Source organism: Somniosus microcephalus, chromosome 8, assembly GCF_052327205.1.
Source record: "Somniosus microcephalus isolate GS21.2 chromosome 8, FLI_Smic_1.0, whole genome shotgun sequence".
Classification (NCBI taxonomy): Eukaryota; Metazoa; Chordata; class Chondrichthyes; order Squaliformes; family Somniosidae; genus Somniosus; species Somniosus microcephalus.
Genome location: NC_140994.1, coordinates 32,265,083 through 32,278,477, shown reverse-complemented (window position 1 = coordinate 32,278,477; position 13,395 = coordinate 32,265,083). Strand labels below are relative to the sequence as shown.

General features: G+C 41.2%; 1 protein-coding gene across 5 annotated transcripts in view; it reads right to left on the bottom strand.

Annotated features, from left to right (window-relative positions):
• The window catches only part of ccdc186 (coiled-coil domain-containing protein 186), a 128,930-nt gene that overhangs the window by 26,430 nt on the left and 89,105 nt on the right, over positions 1-13,395 (bottom strand). For 3 of the 5 annotated variants that reach the window (XM_085994447.1, XM_085994446.1, XM_085994448.1), the window contains 2 exons: positions 10,139-10,349; positions 344-563 (listed from right to left, as the gene is read on the bottom strand). In XM_085994447.1, the coding sequence (XP_085850573.1) occupies positions 344-563; positions 10,139-10,349 (431 nt within the window). Of the gene's footprint in view, positions 1-343; positions 584-10,138; positions 10,350-13,395 lie in introns of those variants that run through there. The other 2 variants (XM_085994450.1, XM_085994451.1) reach the window with 2 other exon arrangements.

The window sequence follows — 13,395 nt, the reverse complement described above, 5'->3', positions numbered from 1 at the left end:
CATAACATTTTTGATTCAGCTATATAAAACGCTTATCCATTCTTTGAGCTCCAGTACCACAGTTCAAGTATTTTTCTCCCTCTCTTTTTCTTCCTAGATTTTTCTCCCTTCCCAACTCTTTACAGGGTACAATTCCACAGGTGATAGCCACCACTGGTACCGTGCACAGTGACCATTCTTCATGTGTAAATGCGGACAGTGTGGCACAGGCCAGTCAACAATAGGGTACACTGCAGTCAAGCCCAATCCTGTCCTCGTAGTTTATATTCTAGATGAACAGAATAATCATTTAACTTTTTTGGGGGATGAGAGCTCTACATTCATCACACAACCTATGACCTACCTTAAGTGTTATATTCTTTAACAATGTGTCTTCTAGCACAGCTTGCAACTTCCTGTTTATTTCCAATGAGAGCTCCATTGTTAGTCCACTGTCCGCTGGATGCGACGTGTAAAGTGAAGCCATGATTCCTCCACGTCTGCTCAACTGGGCCTTATTGAAATCAGATGCTTCTGAGGACAGGGCACCAGATTCTTCCCTCAGAACATAAGTCTGAATGATTCTGCATCAGAGAAAATATTTCTGTAATAGTTGCAGAAATATTAACAAATGTATTGTTTGGCATTGATAATGTAAAATCTGGTTTACAGAACCACATTAAAAACATCCACAAGAAAGGCCATTCAGCCCATAAAGCTTGCTCCAAAGTCGACAAATGATTAATCTATCATGGACTTCCCTCCCATACCACCTGTTGATTCCCATACTTTAGGGAACACTAATTCCCTTTCCCAACCTTCACAGAAAAAGGAAACTCAAGTAAAAGATACAAACTCAAGTATTCCTATAACCCTCAAAACCCACATCAACAGATATCGATCCAAATGCTTTTGAAAAGGCCCTAAAAATGACCCAAATCAATTATTTTCTCAGTTTGTACTACATATCCACTATCCCATGGGAGTGGAGAGATTTTTTCTTATCTCTCAATTTTGCTCCAGGCTTGCAGATTTTGTACTTATAATCTCTAGTCCTGTGCTCAAGGTAAATAAATAGCTTGTTTACCTTTCATTATTTTGAAGATCTGTCTCCCCCCAGGCTTCTTTACTCCAGCAAAAATAAGTTAACTAAGACCCTTTCTTTTTGTGTTTATTTCCTTTAAAACCAGTTTAGGTGCATCACCCCTCCATCAAAATTTAGTAGCACCACCTATTTTATGTTATAATATATTAGTTTTATTTATTCCTAAAAGCATTACCTATATTTATTCACAAAATCCATCTGCCAGATCTCAACCCATTCATATTATTGATCCAGGTTTCTCTTAAGATTGCCAAATCTCTCTTCTATTTGCTACTTGCCCATAGAATTTAGCGTCATCAGTAAATTTTATATACAGCTACAACAGACATCTTATTCCACATAATTCACAAATACTTTAAATAGCAACAGAACAGACGCCCGTCGACTCTGGTCGCTGCCGTTTCCCCAGGCAAAACATTTTCCATTGATCACAACCGGTCTTCTGTTGCTAAGCCAGTTCTCGGCCTTCTAAACAATATGTTGAGTATTCCGTGAGCCGTAAGATTCCTCAATAGCCTCTCAAGGAGAACCATCACAAATGCCTTCCGAATATCCAAGTCAATTATGTCTACTGGAATATCCTTGTCCACTACCTTAGATACCCCCTCAAAGAACTTTAGTATGTTTTTAAGCTATGGGCTGTTCTTTCTAAAACCACGCTGACGACTCCCTTTAAAGCGGTGTTCTTTAAACGCTTGATGGCATTCTACAGGATCCTACAAATGAGCATTTTCCCTAGTATGCCTGTTAAGACAGCTAATTTGTAATGAAATGGATTATGCATATTCAAAAATATTTTAATTTTCCTTCACAAACAAAATCACCACCTCAGATTCTTGTTCCAAACCAGAATTAGTTAACAATCTGACGGTAAGGGAACTTCTTAGGAATCATGACCATAATATGATTGAATTTGATACTAGGTTTGAGAGAGAGGTTGAGAGTCACAAACAAGGTTTTAATTTAAGTAATGTAAACTTCAGAGGGATAAATAAATGAATTGACCACATTAAACTGGGCAGAATGTTAAAGGGTAAACCTACAAACAGCAGGAAGTATTCAAAGAATTATTTGGTACGATACAAAACCAGTACTTACCACTAAAAGGCAAGGCTCCACTTGTGTTGTTAAGCAATCATATAGTCAACAAATGAGATAAGAGATAGTATGAAGCTAAAAGAAAAGGCTTGCACAAATGTGAGGAAAAGTGGAAATCCATCAACAAAGGGTTAAAAGAAAGTAATGAGCTGCAAAAAGGGAATATGAAAAAAAACCTTTTGATATCCCTTGCAAAGTTAACAAATTTTTTTGTAAATATATTCAGAGAAAGACAGTGATAATAGGGGATATGGTCCATTAAATGAACAATGGCAGACTTGTTAAATGAGTACTTTGTATTTATTTTCAGTGGAGAGAGAGGACAAAATATCAGCGATACAAGGGAACCTAAACATAAGTCAAGGGAAGGAACATTGTGGGGAAAAATGGTAGAGAAAATAATTTGACTTAAGAGAAGACAAATCTCAGGAACCTAATGGTTTCCACTCCAGAGTGTTAAAATAAATAAGTGATGAAATTGCAGATGCATTAGTTGTAATTTTCCAAAGCTCTCTAGAGTCTATGAACTGAAAATTGCAAATGCCACTCCATTATTTAAGGAGTGAGTGAGAGAAATTAGGTAACTACAAACCTGTCAGTTTAACATCAGTTGTGGGGACACTACTCGAATCGATCATCAGGCAGAGTGACTGAACATTTGGACAAGCAGGAGTTGATCAAAGAGAGTCAGCATGGATTTGTGAAGGATAGGTCATGTCTGACTAATCTACTTGTAATTATTGAGGATGTCGCTGGCATGGTGTATAGGGGAGTGTCTATGGATGTTGTCTTTATGGACTTTCAAGAGGAATTTGCTAAGGTTCTGCACAAGACATTATCAAAAATGAAAGCACACAGAATTGGAGACAACCTTGTGTTTTATAACGCTCCTGTGAAGCACCTTGGGACGTTTTACTACGTTAAAGGTGCTATATAAATACAATGTTGTTGTTGAGACAGATTGATAATTGGCTGGGAGATACGAGACAGAGTACAGATAAAGAGAACAGTCTCCGATTGGTGGGATGTGATAAATGGTGTTCCACAGCAATCTGTAATGGGGCCTCAGTTTTTCACCATGTATATTAATGGCTTGGATGAAAGAATAGAGAGTTGTATATCTAAGGTTGCAGACGACACTAAGTTATGAAGCATGGTAAGCTGTGTAGATGGAAGCAGGAAGTTACAAAGCGGCACAGACAGGTTACGTGAACGGGCAAAACTGCAGCAGATGGAGTTCAATGTGGGGAAGTGCGAGGTCATCCACTTTGGATCAGAGAAAGATAATTCAGAATATTTACTTAAAATAGAGAAACTAGAAGCTGTGGAGGAGCAAAGGGACTTGGTGTCCATGTACACAACTTACTAAACGCTAGTGGACAGGTACAAAATGCAATGAACAAGCTTAATGGAATGTTGGCCTTTATCTCAAGGGGATTGGAATACAAAGAGGGGGAAATAATCCTTCTGATTCATCAGAATGTGTCTGCGGCAGCTGTCCATCTCAAAAGACGATGGTATCAGCGCCAAAGCAGTTTAGTTACTTTGCTATGCTGCAACGAGAGTGACTGAATTCCCGAGCAACAGTACTCGCCACAGGTGGTGCAGGTATAAGTCACGGGGTCCGATGATGAAGCCCTCGCAGTATTGACTCCTGAAGCCTGATGAGCTTTCCTCTGTTCCCTTCCCTCTCTCCAAGCCACCTCACCAACCTCCTTGATGCAGTGCAACCCTCCAGTGTGGCCTGTTGTTAGCTAGATCTTCCCAGCTTGCAGTATCGACATTAAAGGTTTACAAGTCCCTCTTTGAATCTGAGCCTAGGTTGTCCCAGTGACCTTGAAGCATCTGCAAATTCGCCACACAAGAGATCCTTTGGGATGTGCCCATCTTCCAGCCGATATAGGTGGCCAAGGTACCAGGGGTGTCTATGTTTGAGAAGAGTTATTAGACTTGGCAATTTAACTTCAAGTAGTTCAGCGTCAGGAATTTTATCTTCCCACTTGATATTTAGAATACAGTGAAGAAAGTGGGTGTGGAAACAGTTTAGCCTTCTCTCATGCCTGCCATAGGTTGTCCAGGCCTCAGGCACACATTTGGTATAACTGTATCTTGGTGTTCAATGCTAATTTCCTATTATTCCACACACGCTTAGTCAATTGTCCGAATGTGATTGCTGCCTTTACAATGCGAGAACTTAGCTTGTCATCTAGAGGTAAGTCATCATATACAGCTGAACCAGAGTACAGCTTCTAGCATGGGGTTAGCTATTGAAACTTCTGGTGCAGTCAACAAACCTTGCACCATGTCACTGTTTTCTTTAGGACTGATGGTTAGTCCAAATTCATCATAAGTTAATGAAAAGCTATTGCAAACATCTTTAAGCTCCACTCCAGTGTGTGACAAGCCCTACATCAGTGAAAAGAAGTTCCATCATCAACTAGCATTTGATTTTACTTCTTGCCCTTAGGCGTGAGATATTAAAGAGTTTTCCATCTGATCTTGTATGGAGTATTACACCTTCGGCACTAGATGAGAAAGCATAGTAAAGTAGCAGAGAGAAGAATATACCAAAAGAGCATTGGCGTCAAAACACATGCCTGATTGACATCACTGTGGATTTCAAAGCTGTCTGATACTGGATTGCAGTCTTCATACCATCAGAGAAGGACAGGAGGGCAACCAACTCTGTCCAGCAAATGAAGGCGGCCTTTTTACTAAGCAGGTCAGTTGGAAGATCTATAATGGCCATGTAAAGACATCTGCCCCGCTCCTGACACTTTTCTTGCAGTTGCCTTAGTAAAAGACCATGTCATTGGTTGATCTATGGAAGCCACACTGACACTTTGATAAACACACCCAACAACTACTTGCAATCTTTTAACAATGACCCATGCAAATGCGTTGCCCGCAACACTAAGGAGAGAAATACCCTCATATTTGTTGTCATCAGTCCAATCTGTTTTGGTTTTGTACAACAGAATGATGTTAGCATCTTTCATGGCTTGTGGTACCCCTCCCTCCCGCCAGCAGGCAAGCAAGACATTGTGCAGGTGTTTCAGCACAACCTGTTCTCCATGTTTCAGTACTTGGTTGGAATTCTCACTTTTCCTGTAGCCTTTCCTGATGCTGGGAAGACGATTGTCTGTTCAAGCTCATTTATAGATGGCACTATAAATCGAGCTCCTCGATGATCTGAAGCCTGAGGATCGCACTTAATGCTGCTTTAGAAACAGGAGTTTTATGTGAATGATGTTTATGAAAGTATTCTACGCAGTATTGCTCTTTGACTCTGCCAGGGATGATGTTTTCATTAATGGATACCAGTGGTGCAATCTTCTTGACGGAAGGACCTATTGCTTTCTTTATCCACTCATGCATACCTCTTGGGTCTCCATTTTCAAAGGAAGCTTGTATCTTCTCTCACAGATCTAGACAATATGATTGAGCGCATTTCCTTGTTGTTCATTGCAATTTGCTTTTAACCCCTCTAAGATTAACATGTGTCTGAGGAGAGGGATTCATTCTGTGGTGGGGATATTGAGAGTTTTGCTTCGATAACCGAAACCATTTCCTCAGAGTATGCTGCAAACCAGTCTTTATCTTGTACAGTTTTTTTCTAACCATAAGCTAAATTTGCAACTATACAGATTAGTTCCATGCTGCGTCAGCATTCAGGGGAAGTGGAATCGATAATACAGCTTCTTTGAGATTCGCAGTAAATTAGAGATACCTTCCCTTGTTCTTTTATAAAAGGTTAAATTATGACATGGTTCTAAAAACTTGGTTTTGTATGCCCTGGAGTTCAGAAAGTTGAGGAGTGATCTAATTGAGGTGTTTAAAATGATAAAGGGATTCGATAGGGTAGCTATAGAGGACCGATTTCCTTCAATGGGGGAATCCAGAACAAGGGGACATCATCTTCGAATTAGAGACAGCCAGCTAGGAGTTAATTCAGGAAGCATTGCATCACACAAAGGGCATTGGAAACCTGGAACTCTCTCCCCAAAATGCCGTGGATGCCGAGTCGATTAAAATTTTCAAGACTGAGATCGATAGATTTTTGTTGGGTAAGGGCATCAAGGGTAATTGTGAAAAGGCGGGTAAATAGGTCAGCCATGATAGAAGGCGGAACATGCTCAAGGGGCTGTATGGCCTAGTCCTGTTCCTATATTCACATTCAGATTTTTCTATAATACATGTTGGTCATTAAACATTAAAGAAAACTCTGGTTCTTTCATGTTTAGAACAGCTGGCAATGTATTGCACTAAAAAGCACCCTACATAACACTGCTGTTTGGACTATTTGGATTATCTATTAAAACATAAAAAGCAGCCGCTAGCTTTGAATTATCCTTTGGTTTCAAATATGCCATTCATGATGCAGAACAGCAAAGAGCTTCAAGAGTATGGTGGCTTAATGACCTTTATTAGAATTTAAATGGGGACTTCTGAACAATTTTCTTTCAATCTGCCTTAAACCAAACCACATTTATCTATGAAATTATACATGGAGCACTCATACTGTAGTCAGTTTGCTACACATTAAAACTGTATAATTTTAAAGTCACTACCTTTGTGACCCATATTTCAACACTTCAGGTATTTGAACTCTAAAAATGAAAATAAAAAACAATACCCGTTCATAGTTCAATTCTACCAAATGTGAAGAAAACTTTATGGTTCCGCACATTCCTCCATTTCTACTTTATAAAAGGTCGAGCAATAAAAATAGTTTATTTGTAGAGAGCTATAAAACCAAAACATTGGTCTTCTAAAAATGCAAAGGACATTCATCACCCACAGGCCCTGAAAACCACCATATAATACTGGAGTACTCATTATTTGCAAAAATGAGACTTCATATTTACCAGTTTACATGAAAAATAATTAAAATGTAGGATCATAACTTTCTAAATAGGAATGACTTGTGTATAAGGATCATGTTTAAACAGTATTAATATGAACATCTTTCTACCAAATTGTAGACTACAGTAGAGAGTGATTATAACTTCCTTTGCATATAAATACACCAAAGTTACAATAAGGAAACAAGCCATTCGTGTCAGTGTTTTTCCTCCACACAAGCAATTAGTTTCAATTCCAATATTGCCCTCAGCAATAAACTGCTTTTTCTCTAATGGCTGCAATTTAAAAAAAATAAATGGCCATGAAAGACATCCTCTGTGACTGTAACCGTGATGCATTATACCTCCTGGACTTTTCCCACAGCTATGCCAACCTCGTTCACCGCCTCTTGTCCATCATCCGGTTCTAAGGACAGCTTTTACGTGATTCCAGTCCTACCTATCCAAACGTAGCCAGTGCTTCGCTTCCAACCCCTGCAAAGTAGCATTCTGGGGTCCCCCAAGGGTTTATCCCTGATCCCTTCCTCTTCTTGATCTACATTATGTCCCTCTGCTTTCACTATACCCTGCTGTACCTCGCTACCACTTCTCTCAACTCCTTAACTGCCTCAATGCTGTTAGACTGCTTGTCTGACACCCAAGTCACAACTTCCTCCAACTCAACACTTTGAAGAACAAAGCCATGGTCTTTGGGTCCTGCCAAAACATTCGCTCTCTTCCTACGGACTCCGTCCCCCTCCTCGGGAACACTCTCAAAAAGTTTAACCAGACTATTTACAACCGTGGCATCATGTTCGACTCAGAGCCAAGTTTCAAACCCCCACATCCTATCCTTGCTTCCACCTCGTAACGTTGCCCACGTTCACCCCTAACACAGCCACTCTGCTGCTGAAACCCTAATGCATGCCTTCAGCCGCATGCCTCCTATTCTCTGGAACTTCCTCCCTAAAGTTCGCCACCTTTCCACTCTTCAAATCCTTCTCAAAACCCATCTTTTCATCCAAGCTTTCAGTCACACCTTCTAATTTCTCCTTTCTTGGCTAGCATTCATTTGCCTTACTCCTAAGTGCCCTGGAACATTATATTAAAAGCAGTATATAAATCCAAGTAGTTGTTGCTGCCAATGTGGACTTTGAAGATCAGATCAAGGATTTAAAAGATCTGTATACTTTTATCCTCTCCTCAGTAAGGTCACACAAAAGTTAAAATATGAACTATATTATATTCAAAAAAGTGCTTTGAAACAATTTTTTTTTTTTTTTTTTTTTTTAGGGCTGCAATTGGAATAATGTAATTGGTCTGTGTTAATCTGTACATTTTGTGCCATCTCTGTGATAACAGCTGCTCAATTCCAGATAGCCTGGTGATCTATTTCCATCAATGTTATTCTGCAGTTGGAAAATGAAAGCTTTTATTTAAAAAAAAGGAAACTTTCATTAGGTTCAAAAAGATCCACCTGTTGCCCTGCCTGCATTTCATTTTTAATCTCTTTTGAACTTAAAAAAAAAATCTTTTTAAAAAGAGAGAGTCATTGCTCGGGAGGATCAGCCACGAATTCCAGCCGACATTCCTGCATTTCCATAGATCCCTAGCTATCGCCACACTTATATTGAATTTCTAATTATTACATCTTTTAAGAAAAACAATTAAATCACATACTCTCGCTACGTTTTTAATTACAATTTGTTTCAGCACTGTTAACCAACTATGCACTCGTGTAGATCAGCAGTAGTGCTTCTTTCTCGTTTAAAGTTGCAGTATATTTATCTTTATAAATCTATTTTGTGCTGCCAATCGAGAGGCACAGTTACCAGTTTTATTTCTTTTAACAAAGCTACTGTGGAAGAGAAAGGAAAGAGACAGATAGCCAGAAACGCATCCACATATACATACAGCAAGAGAGCGCGTTAGTGATAGGCATAAGAGTACGAGGCATAGCGATAAAGGGCTGAATCTTAACTCCCAAAAACGGGTGGGTTGGGATCAGGTGAGATGTTAAAACTTTTAAAAATCTCAAACCCGACCCCAATCCAGCCACTTCCAGGTTTAACGGAGGCGGGACAAGGGGCAGGCAGCCAACCCGCTCCCAGGAGGCGGGTTGGCCAATTAAATATTTTAACAAGGCTGGCAGCCTCTGATTTAACCTGCTTTGCAGGTTTAACAGTGGTCGGCTGGATTCCCCAGGCCTCGGGAAACCTGTCAGTTGAAGGGAGGCAAGGACAGCTTCAGGAGAAGGTAAGTGCTTCCCCTCCATCCCACCCTCATGCTCTCACAAGCAACTTACCTGCGGTTGTGGCCTGCTCCAGAGTGCTCCCTGCCCGACTGGAAGCCAAGCCCGTCAATCAGGCTGACTTCCGGCCGGAAACCTGTCAAACCAAAACTCACAGCATGCAGGGAAATCCGAACTTCCGGGTTTCCTGACAGAAGCTTCGCCCCCCACCCACCTACGTAGCCCGCCCCAGTCAAGATTCAGCCTAAAGAGTCAGATACACAAGTGACAACAATGCAAAGTATGTGAGGCCTAAAGACAGTAAGACACACATACACACACACGCAAAAGCAGAAAATCAGAGCAGAGACAATGAAAGACACAGGATTTATTTTTTTTAAAAGCCTTGTCCATGAACTGGTGCACATTAAATTTTCAAACCAGGCTTGAAGGAGATAAACTGAAAATTCTGAAGTATGGCGATGCAGTTTTTAGTTGTTAAATCATTTTTACTGTCTTCAACTTCAATGTGGCTCCAATTTATGAAACAGTAGGCAACAATTCTTCAGTATCTAAAGTACTTGAGAAAGGGAAGCAGTAGACAAGGAAAGAAACACAATGGCCATTGAAGACCAAGGTTAAGGATCCATTGATATAATTATCAAGCGATGCTTGCTGCAGTCATGCCAGGCAATAAAACCAAGCACCCGACAAGAATCCACTACTTTCCATGAAGCATGGTTTAAAACACCCAACTGGGCTAGATCCCAAACAGCATCCACAACTGGCTGGAACTGGCAGTCATAACGAGACTGACCTTTTGTTAGTGTTAGGTATAGTGGATGAATAATGAAGGTTTCATTGACCCTATAATCAACTCACCTTGTTTTCTTTCGAATTTCATCTACCAGCTGTTTGATATGATCCTCCATGAATTCAATTTTTTCATTTTTACGTGCATGAGCTTTCTGCAGCCGCACAATACGTTCTATCAGTATGGTCTTGTCCACTTCAGGGAAACTGTCACCCTGCACAGAACAGCCTGTATTCTCTGGAGACCGCTCCTCTTTATTGCACCGAGCATCGAGAGAACCTGGAAGGCAATACAAAAATTATTTCTGGAGTAAATAGAAAAATAATTCAGGTCGATTTATTTAAACAGCACGATTATATTATCCTGGGCTCAGAAAACATAACGTTTCTTTTTGTTTAGAAAGATTATATGTTACAGCAATATCAGAGTTGACTTTTATTATTGTTAGAAATTCAATAGATTCAGCAACTATGGGCAATTGAACTAGGATAGGTGGTTTTTTCCCCATTTCCAAGCTAGGTTTGTGAAATCACTCCTTAATACAATGTTTCACTCTACAAATTATATTTCCCCATGAATGGAGGATAACTGAGTTTTCTCTATTTCAAATATGCATATGCTGAGCACTTGGAACAACAAACATATTGGAAGACACAAGCAAAATACTGTGGATGCTGGAAATCTGAAATAAACACAGAAAATGCTGGAAATACTCAGCAGCTCAGGCAGCATCTGTGGAGAGAGAAACAGACTTAATGTTTCAGGTCGATGACCCTTCATCAGAACTGAAACGTTGGTCGCGGTTTCGGTGCGGCCTGGTCCGTGGCGGGGTGCGACCCTGCTGCTGACTCCAGCCCGCCTTGTAGAGAGTGATTTTACCTTGATTGGGCTCGTTAAGCCCGCCCAGCACAGTTCCCGGCCAACTAAAGGAAGCGGGTCTGATGTCGTCATTTGATGACGTGTCATCAGCGGGTTTCCTTAAAGGGACCATGCGCAAATTGATTTTGACAGCTGGGCTGTCAGTGTTCTACAGCATTGAGGTGCTGCAAATACTGACGAGCACTACACAAAGGTGCACAGCTGCACCCAGGCTCTCCCATGACTCCCTCCATATGCTTATGGAGAGTCACAGCACGCAGGGAGGTTCTCTTCCCTTCCCATGGGCAGAAGAGACCTGCCCAGGAGATCAACACAGCCTAGTTGCACATTGCACAGGAGGACACAAGCAGGGATGTTGTCAGGAGAACCAGGCTGCAGTGGCGCAAACCTTTCAATGATCTCAGCAGATCACAAAACGTTACTACAAAGCCACACTCAACCTCATCCTGCTGTGCCACCCATCACATCCCCATCACTCCGCCTTTCCTACCCTACTCTTGCACATCCTTACTCACACCAACTTACCTTGCACCTCCACCCATCCCTCTCGATCTACATCATCACTTCCCCATCTCACAATCCCCCTCATCCTCATCCAATCATACCAACTAACAACACACAAGGGTAGGCATGTGAAGTTTGTGTTAATGTGCTGTCAGACATTGAAATCTTTATTTTCAACACTTTGCGTTCTTGGACAAATTTGTGTGAACCTTTGGAAGTGGCTTAGTGAGTTGCAGTGAATGGCGAGACATAATGGTATCCCCCACAATGGCGATGAGTGTGAATGGCTTGGACATTGTAGGGATGCTTTATGGTGTTGCTGTTGATGTGGGGTGGTGCCAACCTGGCACATCATGTGGCAGACAGCCAGGGTGTACAGCGTCAAGTGAAGTAAATCTGGTCATGGTGAGGCCATCTCCGGGCAGCACTGTGGTCGGGTACTGATGCCCTGTGTAGCATCAGTTGATTGCGGAAAAGGTTGGTGTTGTTGTTGGTGCTGCTGGTGTTGGGGCTGATCATGGTGGGATTCTGAGGACCAAGGTGAGATAATTTCAAGGGCACCAATGCTGATGTAATAGATGGCAGGTGAAGTTGAGATGGCAGAAGCAAATCTGTCAATGGTCAGAGAGGTTGTTCCAATGAGGTGGCACTGGATAGAGAGTTGGCTTCAAACACTTGCAAGCTGCATAAAACTCAATCTGTCTTCCAAATGCTGTAAGCAACAGTTTCTGAGCTTGGAAAGTGAACAGCTGCGAGATGGGAGCTTTTATACCACTTTTGCAGCTGTCAAGTAATCAGATAATTCAATGCTGAATCCACTCATGACCTGCAGAGCTGATGTGATCCCCGAGCAGTTTAAAAAAAAAAAAATTCCCACCCGACCCACCACCGATCGTGCCCGCTGACCCCATAAAAATTCTCCCTGTTAAGTCTGTTTCTCTCTCCACAGATGCAGCCTGGCCTGCTGAGTATTTCCAGCATTTTGTTTCTGTAACATATAGGAGCTGGCTTGTAGGAGTTACTAAGCTCAGCTGCATGAATATTAGTGCTGTAGTCATTAATCTGGGATGTTTCTGATTTAAACACTGTATTTATTTATTTTTAAATGCACATCTTCTACTTTCTTGGGTGCTGCGGCCTGTTCTTGGTTAAGTGGTTAAATAACCTGCTCTGACGGTTAAAGTAATGTCACTAGAAAGGTGCACATGAGCAACTTGGAGAAACCCACTAATTTTTCTTCACACTCCCTGTAGAAAAGTTCCCAGCCTGTGCTGAACACTATCTCACAGCAACACAGTAATGATTGGTAATTCAGTATGTGAAGCATTACAGTTGTCAACCACACCAAGACAGAGCACATTGGGGCTCCAACACCGTGCCACCCTATCACTTGTGAATATCAATTCACTCTGGTAAGCTCAATAACTTCTCCAAGACTACGCCCCCACTAACTATATCAACACTAAATATTGGCCCAGATTTTGCAGTCAGTGTCGATGGAACGGCACTCGCCGTTCACCTCGCCGACAGCTGCTCTCAAAGTTTTCACGGACTTTTGAGCGGAGACTTGCTCTAATCTGGCATCTGATCCAGCGTGGCACCCTCTACCCTGTGAGCAGGTCAAGTAACAGCAAGGCTCTTCAACCAATCAGATTGAAGAATCCGCACGGAGACACGCAGAGTTTAAACCAGGAAGTGTAAAGCAGGAAGTATAAATTAGATTTAAATCATGTATAGAAAGCAAAATAAAGATTGGGAAAGACAGATGGGATTAAAAGAGAGAGAGATAAGCGAGAGACAGAAAAAGTAAAACATGGTTTTTTAATTTTTTTGAAATCTCCAACACCAATTAGCTTCTGAAGGAATGAGACTCCATACTTGTAAAATTAAATTTTCAGGGCCAGAGTGGTTGTTTGGCAGTAATTATCACGCCATTAAAAAT